This window comes from Danaus plexippus (genome assembly GCF_018135715.1).
Source record: "Danaus plexippus chromosome 18 unlocalized genomic scaffold, MEX_DaPlex mxdp_20, whole genome shotgun sequence".
Classification (NCBI taxonomy): domain Eukaryota; kingdom Metazoa; phylum Arthropoda; class Insecta; order Lepidoptera; family Nymphalidae; genus Danaus; species Danaus plexippus.
In genome coordinates this window covers 3,797,204-3,818,062 of record NW_026869853.1, presented here as the reverse complement: position 1 = coordinate 3,818,062, position 20,859 = coordinate 3,797,204, and the positions used below count along the sequence as shown (strand labels likewise).

The 20,859-nt window shown below is 32.0% G+C and overlaps 3 protein-coding genes across 4 annotated transcripts; 1 reads left to right on the top strand and 2 right to left on the bottom strand.

Moving 5' to 3' along the window:
• Positions 1-916: 916 nt before the first annotated feature.
• LOC116772837 (N-acetylneuraminate lyase-like) lies at positions 917-3,561 on the bottom strand. The gene is made up of 7 exons (XM_032665118.2): positions 3,401-3,561; positions 3,114-3,243; positions 2,675-2,820; positions 2,277-2,445; positions 1,673-1,818; positions 1,271-1,442; positions 917-1,143 (listed from the first exon to the last, which is right to left on the bottom strand). Exons 1-7 carry the CDS (start codon positions 3,401-3,403, stop codon positions 998-1,000), a joined length of 912 nt encoding a protein of 303 aa, XP_032521009.1. The 5' UTR covers positions 3,404-3,561; the 3' UTR covers positions 917-997.
• Positions 3,562-4,672: 1,111 nt separating this feature from the next.
• LOC116772838 (SAGA-associated factor 11 homolog) lies at positions 4,673-10,057 on the top strand. Of its 2 annotated transcripts, none has more exons than XM_061528375.1 (4): positions 4,673-4,837; positions 4,967-5,511; positions 7,755-7,938; positions 8,482-10,057. In XM_061528375.1, the coding sequence occupies exons 2-4, from the start codon at positions 5,157-5,159 to the stop codon at positions 8,714-8,716; spliced, it is 774 nt and encodes a 257-aa protein (XP_061384359.1). In that variant the 5' UTR covers positions 4,673-4,837; positions 4,967-5,156; the 3' UTR covers positions 8,717-10,057. The 2 variants fall into 2 exon arrangements, with proteins under 2 accessions (XP_061384359.1, XP_032521011.1); XM_032665120.2 differs by lacking the exon at positions 4,673-4,837 and adding an exon at positions 8,204-8,341.
• Positions 9,431-20,774, bottom strand: LOC116772836 (adenylosuccinate synthetase). Its single transcript, XM_061528376.1, is given in 10 exon segments — positions 9,431-11,157; positions 11,507-11,627; positions 12,072-12,198; positions 12,946-13,070; positions 13,736-13,890; positions 14,080-14,285; positions 14,728-14,873; positions 15,910-16,061; positions 17,196-17,301; positions 20,513-20,774. Coding segments are annotated over 10 exon segments (1,374 nt in total). The 5' UTR covers positions 20,696-20,774; the 3' UTR covers positions 9,431-11,104.
• Between the last annotated feature and the right edge of the window lie 85 nt (positions 20,775-20,859).

Genomic DNA, 20,859 nt, shown 5'->3' with positions numbered 1-20,859 from the left:
CTGAGATTTATTCTTCAACTCTTGCACAAAGTCTCTTTTTCCTTGGTCCCATCGATGATAACCTAGTCATAATCAAGTTTATATACACCTGCTTGTTGCTAAAGAAAGACGGCTCGGTTGCCTCGGTTGTGATATACAGGATATTAATGGTCTCCCCATCTGACAACTGAAGGCAATCGGTAAATCGTGGGTCTACACTAATTCTCTTTGAGTATAAATTATGATGCGATCGGTCTAGACGAGTTTGGAGACAATTCCGCGACCATTAGTTTTACATTTTCGGAATGACTTTTGTTGCGTAAAAGTCTTTTAGTTGAATGTAACTTAAAACTATTCTTACTAACGTTAATGAAAGGGCAGGTTGAACCCTTGCATGATCAAAAAACTGCCAAGTGAGATTGGATCCTTTTTGTGACACGAAGATACTCTCTTAGGTTAGGTGTTGCTCTCATCGTCATCGGTTGGGACGTCGTGAAAGAAGGAGGTGTTTACAAGAAGGAGTTTTTGTAACGGAAAAATTAAACACTACTTAAATCAGGGCACAAGTTTTTTTTTGTAGAATTTCAATAGTACATCTATCTGCCTCTGTTATCGTGTCTATTTATTAAAATAGCGTCTATTAGAAACTACAAAATTTTAAAGTTGTCTAGAACGTTGCGACGTGTGACACTAGGAAAGAGAGTCTTCAACAACAATCCGTCATCGGCACAAAGCTACATTTTAATGTTCATAAATTATCACAACAACAACAATTAATCACGGAAACCTTTAGCTTTAGTTGGTCTTAGTTTGGTAACACAAGCTCAAACCGTGAGCCCAATATGCTTAATGAGCCATTTCAGTAATAACTTTTGTATCCCAAAGTTCTTTGAATGTCTGCGGATAACGGAAACGCATTTTTTTTTTTTAAATGTTTTATATTATGCATTAAAATATTTTTACATTCACAATCAATAACATATTTGAGTGCCCAAACATTTATATATTTTGTATCTTTTCAATTTATTAGTTTCAAAATCCTAAGCTCTTCTTCAATTCTTTTTCTCGCTGCTTCAGAAATCGGTCTTTGAGGTAAGGCCGGGGGGCCGAATTTCATGCCGGTAACGATCTCCATCGCAGCCTTTAAAGTGGGGACCCAGGGGCCTAGACCATTTACATTATTATAAAAAATTTAAATTAATTTCATTACAAATTCTATTAACGAAAAATGAACAGATAATTTATCTTTTATACAAACTAGTTTTATTAAACCTTTCATAAACCTTCTCACCTTCGGCCGTGAAAGCCTCTACAGCTTTGTTCAACTGTTCCTGTAAAGCTTTAGCACGTTCAAGGTCTGAGCAAGCTACCGCATCCATTATATCCTGAGCTTGCCGCGGGAACAGATTGTACGTGGTACCGATACTGGACTTTATACCGAGAAGTACCGCTGGAGCCAGCAGCTTTATTGGAAATGATGCATATTAAGAATCCTCGTCTCTCAGAGCGATCTCGAAATGAGTATATTTTTTGTTGAAATTATGACGTAACATCCTCATTTGTTAAAGTTTTAAGATCAGTTAGATGAAAAATGTCGAATAAGAACCGACTAATATTCTAATTATTTTGTTTATAAGATTTATTTAATTATATTGCAGGCATGATTCTAAATACTACTACTATTAACACTCACAGTATCCGCTCCTAAGAATATCTCCTGATCATTCTTCAAGGCTCGTAAAGTTTGGGACCCTTCAGACAAATCGTTGCTGGTAAATTTGAGACCTTTGAAATTGGGGATCCGTTTTGTCGCTTCTGTCACAAAAGCTGGCATGTTCACTGGAAATTATACAAATATAGCATTTATAAAGGTGTAGAAAGTTCAGGGCAATAAAGGATGCTTTGTAAAGATCATAACATTATATGAGACTGAGTTTGTTTGTTGTCAACTATGTTAAAATTTCTCATTCATATGTAGAAACTTAAAAAAACACGTTACTCGAAACCTGAAGATTAAAAAAAATAAACACCTATCCTTTTAGTGAAAATAATGACTCATGAAGTAAAAGCTTTGCGAAAAATCTAATCATCTGCTATACTTAATGTGAATAGAATTATAATTTTTATAATTTTTTAATAAGGAATTATTTTATTTTATTTTTATAAGAATTTAAAAAATACGTTTCCATAAAAATGTTATAAAGATTTTTGCAGACGTTTTTGATTATAATTTTGTTCCCCTTGATCATTCCATTACAGGATATAGAAATAAAAAGCAGTTTTAAACATACACTTACTGGCAACATTACTCATAAATGGTATATGATAGTATAAAACCGGTAAGTTGGGGGCAGCCTGCGCTACCAATTCAACATACGAAACCAACTCGGTTACCGATTGAGGCTTGAAGTAGAGCTCCGGTAATGTAAGTAACGAATCCACTCCGATTTTCGAGCAATGTTTTGCCTGAAATATACATACACATTAGAAACGCAACACTATGTCCAACAAACAATGTTAGAAAAAAAACAATAATAGGGTTAGGCACTTTTAACGGAAATGCAGAATACGAGGCAAATAAGAATTAAATAGCACAAAAAAAAAATGACAAATTCACGAATACAACAGATAATGTTTAAAGCGTCCTAAAAACATCGCGCAATAAATATTTATATAAAATTTTGTCCTAACTCACCAATTCAATGACGTCTACAAAAGGCGCCCCACCAACTTGTACCATGATGTGCAAGCCGTGAATCTTTCCGGCCTTCACCCACTCATCAGCTATTTTCTTTCTTTCAGATACAGAGAGAGACATATTTTCTCCTGTAGTGCCTCCAACTGAAAAAAAAGGTGTAAAAAATTATTTTAAAGCATTAATTCATAAATTAATGTTTAATAAAATCTAAGTCTGAAGACTTTCAGAAACCTTGTCAGATATATAACAGGCTTAATGCACATATGTATATATATTTTTATTTTATATATCTTAAATATTTGACAACTTGTACGTTTGGGTAAAATGTTTAAATTCAGGGACAGTTTTTTTTTTATATTCTTAACTTATTAGATTGTTGCGAAAATTACATTCTCAAAATTATATATATTTTTAACGGTAAGGAATTTAAAAATACCCAGGACTCCTTTTATTCCATTCGAAGCCAGATAATTGGCGTAACCAGGAATGGCAGCATAATTCACACTGTAGTCATCATTCAGAGCGGTGAAAACCGGCGGCACTAAGCCTCTAGCGTTAAAAACAACCTAAAAATATCAAAAGCGAAGTGTTCTTTACCAAACAAAAACCTATAATATTATATCTGTCTACAAACATATACATGGTGTTTCAACAATAGTTATATAGTAAATTATTTTACCGAATAAAATAGTTTAAATGAAAGTACTTTACATTAAACCTTACCATCTTGGAAACACGAGCATACGTTTTCAACTGTTACGTAAGATTAAAAATAATTATTGATATTGGTGTTTACTCTCTACATAAATACTTTGGTTATTATCATCGCCTTAATCAGCCACCTTTTTAACCTAACACAATAATTTGGTCACGTAATACTAGCGCTTATGTCTATTTCAATTTAGTCTTAAATTGAATAACAAAATAATTTTAACATTGTTTACTAATATTATCAATTTTTAAACAAGAAGATCACATTGTTAAACTCACCATCTTTAGTTTGATGGGAAATTTTTTGTCCCCTAAATTTAGTTGTATATATTTTTTATTTTTAAAGTTAACGTAAAATCATAAACCAATATTTTCACTTACACTTATATTTAACAGTAAGTCTACCAGTAATAACTTGAAATTCACATAATTATCTTTATTCTTTATTTACATTAAAAATTATATATAACGAAACGAGTATGTATACAATGGGTTCCATGAACACATATGTGAAGGTATTGTAGATAATATTTTTCAATCTGGCAACCTACACGTACGTCATTTTTGTTGCTTAACTACAACTGCGTTTTTTAGTCAAACCGATTTTGCCATTTTTGAGATTTAGGCGTTTGTCAATTGTGAGTGACAATAGTTTTTAAAATGATTAAAATTTCAATCTACCCGAAATAATTAATTCATACGTGACTAGCACTTTTGTGTTTCAAATCGTTTATCGTTTTTTAAAAGTAACATACATATATAAAAAGAGACTTCATTTCTGTGGAAGTTCTACCAAAATGAAACATTTGTCATGAAAACTATAGCAAACGGTTTACGTCTCAATAAATAGATAACACATATAAAATATTCCAAAAGAATGTGGAAGACTGTTAATTAACGTTAAAGTATGTCGTCGATTTTATCGCTAACGATATAAAATTATACAACAAGTAAGGAGAATTGAATTGACTTAAATGGATAGAACCTCTTCGATAATATCCAAATTTCTTTTGATAATACAATGGCAGTGAAAAATATATACGTTTCGTTTTGGAATAAGTTCGTGTAATTGTTTATCATCAAAACAACATTATTAATACAAACCTGCCGGCATTTCTTTTAAGTTCGATCTAAACTTAACTTTCCCTTAAAATCCAACTTAAAACTTCCTAGAAAAGAAATAAAAAAAATTGAGGAAGGATAAAATAAATCCCCTCAGAGACGAAACTCCTATATGCTTAGGAAAACAGCAGTATATATATCATCATTTTATTGATCAGCTACCGCCGAAAAGATAAAATAAAAGTTTTGGTAAACCTTCAATTCTGTCTGCATCCATTAAATAACATAAATATTTCGACAAGGGACGACCTAAAACATAGCAAATAATTCGTACGAATACACTCATGTTATAATTAAACACTACCTTTTAACTGATCTAAAAAAATGGTACATTTCTTTATAAATTTATTAAGACTATTGAATCAATGTTGTTTATTATTATTTTATAGTTATTTGAAACACTAATAATTATTATCATCACAATATATTTAATGTTATTTGACATCAATATTGCAGGATAGTGTGGACATACCTTATCTGTCATTTGTCAGCCAATGAGAGGAGTTGCAAAATGCATATTATACTCTCCCTTCTCGCCGCACCACTCTACGCTCCAGCCCCAATCAGCTGAGCGTTGTGGCATAAATAATTTTATTGCGCTGTGTTTATCGTGTGTATTTAGAACTTTTGGGTGAAAACAGCAAAAATGAATACAATAATCAGCGAATTTAGCATGAACGATTTAAATAGTAAGTTCTTCGAGATAATGCAAAATGAAAAGAGCGCAGAGGATGCAGCAAATTTTATATACGACAATGTTTACGACGATGTAGCGCTGGGCGTGCTTTTTGAGTTCCATCATGGCTTGAAAACAGGTCTCACGGAACTTTTAGAAGGCGAAAAGGAAGAGGACGAAGGATATAAGATAGTTAATTCCCCAGAATGTGACGTTTTCGGTTTCTCCATGTTAAAAAAGACCCCAGACTCAAATTGCTCATGCCCTAATTGTGATAGACCAGTTTCAGCGACAAGATTTGCTCCACATTTGGAAAAATGCATGGGTAAGTCTACTATCCAATTTATATGTGGCACTAACAATCACTGTGTTTAAGTTTGATGTAATACAAAAATTTTAGTATCTTCCTAAAATATAACAAACTCTTAACTTATTTATTTATGTTATATTTTGCTGTGTCACTAAGTATAGTAATAGGTACATACATATTTCTCTTGGATAAAGTTATTTGGACCTCAAATGTATGTTTGTACTCAAATTTCTTTATATATGGAAATGTTTTAACTGTACCAGAGGAATCGTGAATTAAGATTATAAAATACTATATAACATACTGTTTGTTTTAGGCTGAAATATTATATAGAACACAGAGAAGTAATTTGTTTTTTTTTTAAAGATATATTAGAGTATATAAATCTCTTTAGTTTTCATCAATGAATTTTATATCATCTTCTTGATATGTTTTATCAAATAAAATTGCTAACAAGTCTTCTATATAAAAACAATAAAAGGCTAAATCTCATATATTTTACAAAATATCCGACCAGAGAAGATTTCTCATAGATGTTGAATTACTACAACAATAGCCATTTTAGCAGTTTCACTCTCCTTCTCCATGTTTTTATAATGAACTCTGTTTTATTTCAATTCTTATATATTTATTTTTACATAAATATTTACTTATTTTTCAAGTTTTTATTGCTACTCTATAATCATTTAGCTTGGTGTTGTATCTTGTCTAAAATATTCAGATATCGCTGGTTCCTAGCCATTTTCTATTGTAGTATATAGTCATGTATAGGGACTATTCTAGTACACCTATTAATCAACATTTCAAATACTTTCTGTTATTTTTGAATCCTAATTTTTTTATATATTTTTACTTTACCTTTTTCCTAACTTAAAAACTTTTTATAACTCTTAATCTTTGTAACAATATCCACATTTATTTCTTTACTCTCCTAACTATATTTCATTAAGTGTATGCATATATTCATTTGATATAATCTGTGTCTTATATAAAGGAGGTGGGTAAAGATCGGCCATTTTTCACCCATGAGATAGATAAAAATTCAAAGTTTTTATTAGTTGTATTATAATACTTATGTGAAGTTCAGGTATTGATCCTTTACATTTATTATAAAATAGTAAGAAAAAAGTAACAGGTGATATAAAAAAGGTCATTAAACTTGGCAGATTTGTCAAATTTTTGCAATTATAAGAGTTCTTTCTAACTTTCATCTTAAGAAGATCTGTGAAGCACTTCATGCACCACTATATTTTTTCGTTTTTCAAATACTACAATGAATAAGCTTCTAAACTAGTGTTCATTTGTTGCGGTGCATCGAGTGCATCTGTTGTAGGAAAGATGTAGATGTTGTAGTTAAGATGCCCTATTGCTCACAACGAACAGTTGAAGAAAATGGCTGGGCAGAAAAAGAGGGATATGGACTCTGTTAAGTCAATCTGATCTCCTATATTTTCCACGAATCACATGGTACGAACTGCAATCTTTAACTATTGGAATATATCAGCTTAAAGGAGATGATACACTCACGAATACCTAAACCCAAGGGTAATATATTTTCTTTACGTACATCGAGAAGATTCATCAGTTATTCGGCTTCAGTTGAGATCACGACACACGGGACACACAGGAGTAGGTTTTAGTCCAAACATTGATTGGTATTGTAAGTGCAAGGTTGGTGCCAGAGTTGTTGGTTGCTGTGCCCATTTTGCATCTTTACTTTGGTATTTGGGGTACCTCCTGGCGCCATAATCAAACTCAAACAAAAACACCAAGTCTTTCGTATGCAGATACAATTCAAGACGCTGCTAGTGAATGGTTTAGTGATCATTTATCCAGTGAAAGCGAAGGAGAAATATAATTTAAGACATTTGTTATAAATACTTTAATGTAGTTAATTTCTCTATTTAATATAGTATTTTTTTTTAAATACCTCGCTTTTCAATTTGACCGAGTGTTAAATTTAAAAATATACATATATATATATATATATGACTTGCCGATGGGCGAGAAACGGCCGATCTTTATGCACCATCTTGACGAAGTGACATCTTAGACAAATCCTTAAAATATCAATATTGTTCATATCTTTTGGCCAAAAACTTATTTTATATTCAATGTTTTTTTTTTAAGGTTTTTAGTACAAGAGTTACGAAAAATGTTATTCCCTTGTGCTGATTTTAAAAAGTAGTCAATATATTCTAATGGAAACTACTTTTACAATTGTAGTAAAATTTCATTTTTTATTTTCATTTTCTCAGGTATGGGTCGCAACAGTTCTCGTATAGCATCCCGTCGTATTGCATCCAATAGTAGAGAACCAACCTCATATGCTGGCCTATTGAGTGACGATGAGGACGACGCTGATTGGTCAACAATACACAGCGAGCGACGCAAGCGAAGAATAAAAAACAATAACAGCAAGAAACCCGCCAAAATTCACAAGTACGTCTTACGTGTACTATATTCAAGGTTGTGGGTTCGTACTAAATTGGTTATTTCAAGCTATTATCACCATTTCATTTCCCACTTTAGTGTTAACTCACCCTCAGAATGATTAATATATGTTTTTGTTCTAATTTTCTGATTTTCAAGTCATCATAATATTAATTTCAATATGTAATTTCTGTCTTACAATTTATGCAATCAAAATTCGTGTCAGCCAAAAGCATGCTGTATTAACTTTCTTAACCTTTGTTTCGTGAATTAGAGGTAACAATGGAAACCATAATTCGGATTCCAACGACGGTTGCGCCACCTACGAGACTATGTCCGCAAATGAAAAGAAGAATCTCCTTCTCCAAATATGTGGTGTTGTCTCTGAACACACCAAGAAATTGTGCACACGGTAATTAATTTGTCATACATCATAATATATAAATATTTATATGGATGTTTTCGTTTATATTGACAAACTGTTTTAGAAACTAAATAGCAAAAACTTTAAAAACATTTTCGATGACTAGTTATTGTTTATCGTTGATTTAGATCTACCCGTTGTCCCCAACACACGGAAGAACAGCGCCGGGCTTTACGGAACAGTGTTCTAGAACCTTCCACTCCGGAGTCACAGACAATGGGGTTGACTGCTGACGAAGCTGGCTCGCCTCCTGACTCGAGCCCTTCGTCCTCTTGTTCGTCATCAAGCCGCAAACGTGACAGACATCGCGCTCAGCCCAGGAACAAGAAGAGAGATCGTAATATCTCACCTAATAGGGATTAAACAGTTTCGCAGTACCAATTCACGCCATATTGGCTGTTTATATTGAACCTTTATGCAATATTTTACAAATGTGTGACTCAATTGACGTTTAAAAAATCTGTCATTTACATTCAAACAGCCAATGTGGCGAAATATGACTTGTTGATTAAAATAATATCTTAAAAACTAGCTATTATAGATATAGCGTGGAAATGTAATATATTTAAATGACCAGCCTTAGCCCGCGACTCGGTACTCGGACGAATTAGTTTTGCATTTATGATATTATTTTATTAAATGTTTAATGACGTACAATGATTTAATTAGTAAGACTTATTAATAATTAGATATTCCACGTGTTCATGTTATATAATCTTTACCTCTGATTGCATTTAAAATACTCCTAATAAAACATAATTTATTAATTTAAAAATGTAATTGGATTTATAATTTGTACTTGAGCCTCTTTAATCTAGACTTGTAATAAAAAATATTTTTTATTTATGTATGTGTATAAATGGCAAGATATATATTTTAGTGATGCTTAAGTTACACCACCGAATTAAGAGTATCTTTAGTTAGAAAAAAATTGAATATCGGTAAATCATCAAGAGCTTGTCCAATGTGAGATTTACTACGTAGATAGCTATGCTAAATAATATGTAATAAATAAAAAATTCATTAAAAATATGTACGTTTCATTTAGTTTCATCAAAAGCAAATAAAACTCTCAGATAAAAGAATAACTATAATTTATTGGCATAATAACCATTGACGTATTTACATTTTAAAAATATAGATATCACAAAACACACGTGAAATAAATGTTGCTAGAAATAAAAATTAGGAACAAGTATGTTAAGTACATACAATAAACAAGATTTAGAGAAAATCGCTTCATTACAAGATTTGTAACATGATTATCATTCAATAAAAAATAATAATTAAAAAATAAAAAGACAATTCGATATAATTGTGTTATTTTTTTTAAAATTTCGATTAGTTATAAGACGATTTCAAATTCATGATTGTAAAAATATATCAATACATACATAAATTTTTCTATCCTTAAGTCTTAAGCACAAACTACGGCTATGATCACAAAAAGAATTCATAATGTTTGTGCTGCTCGTAAATTTATTTTTAAAACACTTAGTAGGAACGAGGCCAGTCTGTAGTCTACAGTATATATATATATATATATATATATATATATATATATGTGTGTGTGTGTGTGTGTGTGTGTGTGTGTTTTTAAAGACCTCAAATATAGCAGATTTTAGAGCTATTGAGAGCACCGGTGTCTATGAATATTATTTTGACATATTTTCATGATTCTCGATGTGAGTAGAGCTAGGTTTTCAGACTCATTTAAAAACAAATACATTACTTACATGGTTATTGATATCTACAAAATGCTTAAAAAAATTGCATAACATTCTTAATTCATCTGTTGATTATTGTAAAATGATTGAGAAAAAAAAAATGTCCAGTTAAGAATTAGAATGTATGCAATTGATTAAATCATCCTTTTCGGAGGTCGGTTAAACACTGTCATATGTAACCACAATTTACACAGTAATGGTGTTAAGTAAGTACTTATATTTCATTATAATGTAGACTGAACAGGCTCTGAGAACATTCATCCGTGTATATAGTATATACATTATGTTATGTAGTGTAAGATCCTCCAATTGATTGTTACTAAAATTCATTTAATTATAAAACGACGGATCTTAGACTAACATTATGGAAATAAAAAATACTGTTCCTATATAAAATCGGCGATTCATTAAAAACAACGATCTCTTCATAAGACTTGTCGAAGCGTTATATTTTAACTATACATTTGTCGTATTAACAGAATGGAACGTTAATTTGTACTAAATTATCGCAGAGTCTTGTTTCATATCGTTTAAAACATTTGATTTTCTTCGTTTCAGTATACATTGGACGCCCGGTAATCCGACAAACATTTTGCGGGTCTTTGTCGGATTATAAGAGTACTTACTACCTAAGACCCCCGCTATAGTCCAGATTTTTTTTTTAATGGTATGATAAGATTTTATATGTCATAAGTGTGTGTGTGTGTGTTTTCTAAAGCATAAATCACAACACTATTTTCATCAGATGCAGTCAAATTCAAACTAAGCAATAAGGCAATCAGAATCAAGCCAATACCGTACGCGTGGAGCGCAATAGCGGAAATATTCAATAAAAAGTAACAGATCGTCGAATTACAGATGGAGCCTGATTAGATAGCTTCCGGTTCCGGTCACCACGGGTCCACTGTATACGTAACTATATCCTTTCGTTATGTTAGCAGCGAATACACTGGGTTTTATATTAAACAAAGACTCGCTAGCCTTGGTAGAGATCGTTTATCAAGTATTGCACGAGCAGCCGACGTTAATCGGCGTTGATGATGGACTCCCGACCTTGACCCACGCCTATGTATTTCACTGGAAAAGAGATTGATACATTAAATACATCTTGTAAAAATGTATGTATACACATTTTTTTACTATAAACGTTTACAGAACTGACTAAAATTATACTGACTGTATATGAAACTCAAAACATTGCCATATGCTTACACGCAAGTGCGACTAGATAATTCTAAATAATTATATCAAAGATTTTCTATACTAAACATTTTCATAAAACATTGGCTTTTGGCTTTACTATCAGATTTTTTGAAATACATTTTACACAACATTATTTTGTTATAACTGCTCAAATCTCGTCTGTTTTGATCACGATGACAGCAGTCACCGTATATACATTAGTGTGAATGAGCTATGTACTAACCAGGCACTTGCAGATAGTCCTCAATGGTCCTTACATAGTTTCTTGCTGCTTCGGGCAGCTTATCCATCTGCCTCACATTTTCTGTACTACAACACCAGCCAGGCAGTGTTATGTATTCCACCTGTCACATATTATATTATATAAATATATATATTACTATAATGATGAGATAATTATTACAGTTGGATTTTTTTAATCATTTTCTGAACATTTAATCACACTCCAGAACTATCCCTAATTACAAACACACCAATACATATAATGCATCTCTAATTTTTGACTTAAAACGACGTTTTAAATTTTAATATATATACATTTAACTATACAATAATATTGTTTAATATTTATTTATTTGTAATACAATCGTTTACATACTTCTATATTAAATCTATAATAAAAAAGAAATCTTTTAAACCTTGAAATAATTAATTCTGTTATTCCTTGCGTATATATATTTTTGTAACACTAACTTCTACCCTGTCTCCGATCGTTACAGACATATTTTTCCATTCAAATGTTATGAATCATTCGTTATCACAACAGTACTTGATATCGTCTTGGTTACCTCAACGTTACTTAATTCGGCCATAGACGAGGGGAAGTATTCGATTTTTTTCCCTTTCAGCTTGTAAGCCACACCGACTTTGATTTCTTTCAATGTATCCAGTATGTCCAATTTAGTTAGGCAAAATCTGAAAAATATTTAAAATGATGTTAATTACCAATATATATATATATATATGAATAGTAAATCGTTCATAATTGACGGATATAAATAATGGCTAATTAGTTGCTGACGTCATACGAAAAGGTACTTATACTATACAAGTACAATAGCAAAGGATTTAAAAAGTAATTCAATCCTCAATTAGACTTTATGCGTCTTACGTTTGTTAGAAGTTTTTATGTAAATTATTTGAGGTGTTTGTGGGTGGGGGGCGGGGAGGGATTATTTAAAGAACACGTTTGTATGTGATTATTCATTGTTCTGTGGATATTGGGAATAAATGTGTGGTTCACTAAGAAGTTGGTAAAAAAGTCAGCCGTGTCTTGTAACTAAAGCAATAATATATATTAATGCGAAAAGATTGCATGAAAGGGTGACTGAGTACAATGACGGCGAACGAATGAATGACTATTATGACGAAAAATGAGCGGTGAGACGAGGAAGGGCGCACAGGAGGTTATTTTAAATTAAAGTAAATCTGGTCTGAATAAACGTAATATAGACTAACTATATTTTAATATTTCTGAAACTAAACAAAAATGAACACAAACATATGTCGGTAACAAGATCAGTATAACGGGATTTTTTTTAAAAGGTAACACTAACATCGTATATTCACACACGATGTATTGCCATGTACCGTGCTGTCGCGTGACGCCACATCATGTGACGTCACGCCAAGTCATGTCATGTTCGATCAAGGTGTACCTACGATGAGTATCCGTTGACGGCGGCCGTGTATTTCAGCACGACCAGGTCCAGCCAGCCGCAGCGGCGGACACGGCGCGTCGTCACACCGACCTCGTGACCCCGGGACTGGAGCAGGCTGCCCGTATCCTTCGTAAGAACATTAGGTTAACTTTAAACTCACTTGTAGTGAAAACGTTAGCCAACCAAAAAGGTTAAGTTACATTTGTCTAACTGCATATGAAATAATTACCTATATATAAATTTTTATTTATATAATATTACTGTACGTGTGTATGTCACAGAACTCCTATATTGTTGGATTGATTTGAATGATTTTTTATATACAATTGGGTAGCGACCCGGATGGTTTAAATTCAAAAATCAGCCCGCCAGATGGCGCAGTCGGTGTATAGGTTGTTAAAAATGAAAAGGCTGCAACATAGGTTACTTTGTGTATTGTTTTGACACACTTTATACATTTCTCACTGAGCGCAACTCTGATATTCACATGGATGAAGTCGAAAGCTAAAACTAGTATATATTTATTTACTTATATTTTAAATAAGACATAACAAGGCGCTCTTCCCTATTGTTGTCTCCCTGTTTAGTTCGAGCTTAATTTCAGTAATATTTTTTAACTGTTAGATAGATAGGGGTCCCTTAAACCTACACCTAAGTCCCAGGCACTGTTGAAGCTCCTCTCCTGCAACACGACGGACCCGGCATCCGTACGGTGAATCCATGGAATGCTGAGAGGTTTCGTCTCCTCGTCCCTGATATGAAGTAAATAAATTGTGTTTGTAAAAACTTACATCGTGCAACTCTGTCGGGAAGGGTCCGTCTCCTACTCTAGTCGTGTAGGCCTTCACAACACCCAGGACCTCTCCGATCAGTGAGGGCGGGAGCCCTAGGCCCGTGCACACGCCACCTATACTGCAGTTCGATGACGTCACGTATGGATATGTCCCTGAAAACAGATGATAAATAAAATTAAATAACAGCAAATATGTATTTATTTTTCTCTACGAAAATATTCACATAAAATATTATCTAATAATAGTCATATGTATATGTACATAATTAAATGCATTTCAATAATCATGAGCTTGGTAAATATTGCAATACTGTTAATCACATATTGTTCTAGCAGACATACCAAAATCTATGTCCAACATGGCAGCATTGGCCCCCTCAACCAGAACTTTCTTTCCATTGGAGATTTCTTTATGTAAGTAGGAAACCGTGTCTTTAACTAGAGGTCTTATTTTCTCAGCGTACTCCTTGTACCTCACCAGCTCGTTTTCTATATCCAATTCCAGGGACGGGAACATTCTCTTATAGTTAGCGGCTAGGGTGCGGAACCTGAAATTTTTAATATGATTACTTTATAACAAAGCAGCCTTTTACTATGTGGGTGATATCGCCCCCTTGTGGGCCTTGAAGGCTTTGAGGGCGATAAGAGTCCCAGAAAAAAATGGTGATATTGTGTAGAGGCTTGGGGATGATTTGTTATTTCTTTCAGCTAGGTTGAAGTATACTGGTTTTTCAGTAGGTGAAAAAATGGCAGTGCTAAATATTATTTATTCTCAAAGTGATAGACAAAATAAGTTTGGGAACCGCTGAATTAAAGTTTCATTTTAGTTGAAAAGTGAAAACAAGCTTTCAGTACTGGTTTGCTTCATACGAAATATTGGTATTTATGTATATAAGCCTTGATTTTCCCTTAATATATATTATAATTTATGCCAGAAATAAAAATTTGTAGTTATTGAACATACAGCATTATATAAATTTATTTGCTTACTTTTCTTCAAATATCTCAAAGTCACCGAGAAGGTCTCCAATCCTTATTCCATTTCTTGTTGCCTTCGCTGAGTAAGTAGGACCGATACCCTTCTTGGTTGTCCCCAAAGAATTCTTGCCCTTTTCAGCCTCTTGCAAACCATCGACCTGTAAACATTAGGAGAACCTATTGAATATATGAATGTATTAAAATTCAACTAAATCATATAAGTACATTTAATAATTTAATGAGAAATTTATAAATGTATGAAATCAAAGTAAAACAATTTAACCTTATAAATTATCATGTATTTAATATTAAAATAAATATAGAATTTAGGACCACTTGTTGATACTTTGATGGGTTAAAAAAAAAGTTTCGTATAAATAAAAATTAAAAAAAAAAATTGTCTATTGTTTGACATAAAACAAAAGAATTAATTTTTCAATAGACAATTGAATCGTAACTTTCAATATTAATATCTCTTGGTTCCTAGTAATCAATATACAAACAGCAAAGCATTGCAATAGAACAATCAGTGGCTATTTGAAATCACGGAACGCATTAAAAAACTAATCTTATAAACATGTGCTAGAAAAACCACTTTGCTATAACAAAAGAATTACATTGTTATTCTTCATCGGTTATTTTCATTATAAATTATGTACACAGTACATCTACTATGAAGAGTTTGAAACATTCAGAAGGAGCAATTTCTTAGCTGTAAAGACTAACATTATATATATGTATATAATATCACATAACATACATTAATTAGTACAATAGAAACCATAAATATATAGAAAAAATTTATATACCAAAATAGAAATTAATCAGATATATACAGCCCGCGCTGTGAATAAGAGTTAAAAAAAAAGATCATGTAAGAAACGAAAGTGGGTTAAGGTGTTTTGATATTACAGTTATGAGATAAGTGCATGTAAATAAACATATATATATATACTAGTGAACTAATGTTCATAGGAGGGCATTAAGTGAGTCAGTTCAAAGGACTTACATCATGAACGAGCCAAGGTTAGTATTTAGTAATACTGACATAGTACAAATAATTGTTTTACATCAATTCAAGACCTCTATTCATGTTTTACTGTCTTTTTATCTATGAATAGTGATAAGGTGTGACAACAAACAGCGTAGCAATAGCCTATGGGCGACGGGTTTGAATCCTGTTTGTTTCATTACCTGTTGATGCATATCAAAGACAAGATGGGCCCTGTCCGATATGATGAGCCTCTGCTGCCAGCCCTCCATACCCTTCAGCTCGTTCTTCTTCAACTCCTCGAACAGACCAGGCAGGTGGATGACTACCCCGTTTCCTAAATAGGATTTGACGACTTTATTCTATGCAATTGTTTTACTAACTAGAGATGTAAGTTAAAGGGATGTTTTTAAAAACAAGGGCGTTTTTTATTTCTACACAATTCGTCTTCTTGTCCATGAAAGAGATAATTTTTCGTAGTAAATTTTAACCAACTAACTCCTTACAGAAAGTTAGTTATGACTTTCAGCCTCATATAACTCCACGAACCTTGATGTCACCTAAAACGTTTCCATTGAATAACCTTTTAAACAACAGAAACCTACTTGTGACGAGTAATACTTGTACAGTCAAACATACATACGTACTAATCAATCATATAAATTGTCGGTTACAAATAAAAATGCGTGCAAGAAAACGTTCAATTAGGTAATTTTTTTAAGTCTCCCATAATTTAGCGTACGAATTGTGGCTATCGTAAATCATGGCGACCTTTTACATTAATATCGCTATTAGTATCCGGCCGTACCTGCCGTGCCTTGGCATTCTGTGCAGCGAATTAATAATTTGGAACATCAAAGATATGAAGTTTGATTGAACATGAACCCGTAACAGATACATCAAAACATCTACTTGTTTAATTATTAAGGTAAAAGAAAATTCATGAACTCCGAAATAAATCAGCCTTGCATAATAAAAGATTCCTACAAACAGAGACACGTTATATAAAAAAAAAATATCAGCTGTGAGTGACATTTCATGTCACATTTAATTCACGTCTTGATTTTTATTTTTTTTAAACAACTGCGACGGAGTTGACAAAAGTTTAATTTATACGGTTTATTCTTAAACTAAGAGACGAGACGAAACCCCTGAGCAATCAACGGATTCACCGTGTGGGTGCTGGGTCCATCGCGTTGCAGGGAGAGGAGCTTCAACAGTGCCTGGGACTTGCGACCCATGTGTAGGTTTAAGGGGCCCTATCTAAGGCGCGTTCAACGCTCACCTCCACTGTCCAAGCTCCTCTCCCTACCTAACCAAATTTGAATAGAAACTACTAGGGCTGCATACGAAGTGCGTCCCAAGGAAGAAAAACGGCCCAGAAATTCCGTAATTAATCAATATACATATACAATAAACTGTAATGATATTCGTGTGCATATACTTTATAATTAAATTCTTATAATACGTGCGTAATAAATAGCTGTACAAACCTATACTGAGACACATTTCTGATTGATGATACCGCTTGGCAGTAAGTGGAAATCAAACTCCTTGCCGTCGACGACAACAGTGTGACCGGCGTTGTTACCGCCCTGTAATAATATAAGTACATTGCACACATCACGTTGATCGAATCATTCTGTAGTCAAAGTTGAATTGATCAAGACTTATAAGAGTCTTAACAGAGACATGTCCTTCATTGGGTTTTGTTATTGGCTATCCTGATAATTAATCAATAGTGTGAGATTGTAAGCTATAATGTATTTATTAAGTACTACGTAGTTATATCTGAATATTACTGCACAATAAATAAGATTTCTGATATAATAGTAGACAGCTTATTGGAAACTATTACGAATCATCTTAGTCAGAAATTAATATTTTAGCTTCGCAATTTTGTAAATAATATGTAGAGAGCAAAAAAAATTGTTTTGCTAGGGCACATTATATATAAAGGTCCCCATTATGTATTGTCTTAACCGCATCACCGACTTTCAAATAACCAACAGCGTTGGCAAGTTGCCAAATAGATTTTGTACAACAAAAATATAACAGATTTTTTATCAGAAACAATTTCGTAATTTGATCAACTTTCTAAGGACGTTACGGGTCATTTGCTGTAATAGCTATGAATAAGAAAACCTTGGTTTTAAACAAACGATGACAATGATTTGTCGTAGAACGAATAAGATGTCTGACAGCAAAAATGTATATTATTAAGTTTATTAGAAATTCAACAATTACATTGTGAAATTTCACAAGGTTATTCTAAATTGAAATAAAGCATCATCTATTTAAGTAATTAAAAAATAAATATTAATCCAAATTTATGAAAAAAGGTTGGATATGATAGATAAAAAAAAAATAAGGAAATTACAAAACCAAAGGTGGAAGACGTTACGTATTTATTAAAATCATTATAATTTTAACATCGTTATATTAATTGTATCACGAAAAGTAATAAAACAGGCACAACAATTAAAAAAAATTTCTTCGCTTTGATGTATTATAAGTTTAAAGATGATACAGAATAAAATAAAATGAGCCATAAATATGTAGGTTATTGAGATAAATTCGTATTTCAACTAATATATACAAATTTAAAGAACCCATTTTAGATAGTAAGGTGCTTGCCAATCTTAATAGAACCCATTAACTAGATATATTTATATGTAGACTTAAATTCATTAAAATATATATATATATATATTAATTAAACAGGTCAATGACCCTTTTAAACTGATGTTTGGTTATTCATAGAATAATTTGCATACCAATTACATGACACACCATTGCTTAAAGGTATATACATACATAATCAATACATATTATAAAACAAAGTCCCTCGCCGCGTCTGTCTGTCTGTCTGTTCGCGATAAACGGAAAAACTACTGCACCGATTATCAAACAGTTATCACAACTCGATAGCGTGATTCTCGAGGAAGGTTATAGTATATAATTTGTTAAGTTTTTGTATTTACTTCTGTGTACATTAACAATATTTGTTGAAGATGTCGGGGAAACATGAGCCGTCTGAGAGCTTTTAACAAAAACGCTTCCTAAAATTTTTGGAATATAAAAAATAATATATTGTGGAATTGTGTATCTTACATAGGTCTACAGAAAAGTCCGCGGTGGCATATTACGTCTATACCTTAAAGTTAACATACATATATATCCTTTTTACAACTTATTGGAAATCTATTTACATAAATACGTTATTAAGTCTTATCGAAATAAATTACTTCGTTTTCAAGCCTACATCAGTATCTGTAAATTACTTTTTAAATCATTTAAATCTTTCATACTGTTTGAAAGTTATCATAATATAAGTTTAATAATTCTCAAATTTAAATAGGCGATTTTATATTTTTTGTAAAGATCCCATGCGAAGCCGGGGCTGACACCTATTTTATAAATAATTTCTGTACTTGAATGTGTTGTGTGCAATAAAATGAATATGTATTACAATATTCTACCTCAATAATGTTACTTAATATATAAAAAATTCTCAAAGTTATTTTACAGTACTAATGTACTATGTTGTGGTTTAAATTATAACTACCATAGTTAATTTCTAATTGTTGTATTGTTATCCAAGAATTTAAGTCTTGATGTATATATAAACCAAAGAAACTATTATCTTATCCTACTAATATTATACTTGTTTGTGTGGATGTATGTACATATATCTGTTGGTCTTTCACAAGAAAACTACTAACTAATTTTACAAAGCTTTAAAATAGTGTAGCTCAGACTTCAGATAAGGACATGGGCTCACATAAAACAGACTATAGATTTATCTCCTGGATAGCTAATTTATCTATTGTTTTATATAACATTTTACACATTTCTCCGTAATACTAATTCTGAAAACAAAGACAAAGTCATGGGCAAAAACTACTAGACTTTATTAATTCTAATATGCCTCGCTCGTGTCATTCATACTGACACCAAGACATTTGTTATCTAAATGTATACAGTTCATGAGTGACTAATAAAATTTATCATAACTAGTTACTGTTGGTAATATCAGGAAGTGATAATACCTATCATTTAATGTATCCATACAAAACAATATTCGATAATATATGCATCAAGATAGTATACAGTAATACCATTACATTGTAAGATATATGTATAATTACTAATAACTTAATACAAAATAGGTTTTAATATTTAGAGACTTATGATTAAAATATTTGTATTGAATTGAATGTTATAAAATAGCAACAATAGAATATATATGTAAGTATAAAATTATAATGAACATTAAAAGTAATTATATGAAAGCGAGCGTGACAAAACACGCCCCAGACCTTGGCAATGCTCCACAATTAGTATGCACTACGTCTATTTGCGTTTTTAAACAACCATTAAGCATCCATCACGGTCACATGATTGAATTGATAGAAAAACTCGTGAACTGCGCGGGAAATGAGCACGGATATTACGTAATATAAATATTGTATTATATTCAAGCATGTTTGTAACAATAAACAGAACCTATTATTCTCCTAAACGTACTTTGGTAAAATATGGCAATACGCCAGCATAATGCTATCATAACGAGTTCATTACAAAACTGATAATAAATCATTTTTTAAACTTAAACATTCATTTCTTTGATAACATCGAGTATATGCATTTTTTTAAAACTGTTATAACCTTAATTTTCATTGTAAACATTGATTACTTATATTTTTAGCTACAGGAGGATATTCGAAAATATATTTTAGTTAAAATTCAATACGAAACGATTGTAATTTAAGTTATTTATTTCTATAAAAAATAAAATATAACCTGACAGCGGCACACGATGTCAGCATTAACTGCCAGAAGATCCACAACTTTTCCTTTTCCTTCATCGCCCCATTGAGCGCCCAAAACAACAGTCACTTTATTACTTTCCATTTTGTATCTTTTATTCGTGTATAAACAGTCGCCGTTTACTTCCAAATGCTTCGAATTTGTAGTCGAAGCCATTTTATCACGAAATGCAAACTTCGACAATTTATGCGAGTAAACGAGACATGCGCGCCCAGAATCCAAATAGCAAAAAGGTTTTCTTGGTGTTTTCATAACTAATAAATATTAGATTTTGTTTTCAATTTTTTTTTACTAAATTACTGACGTTTAATTATTTTGAC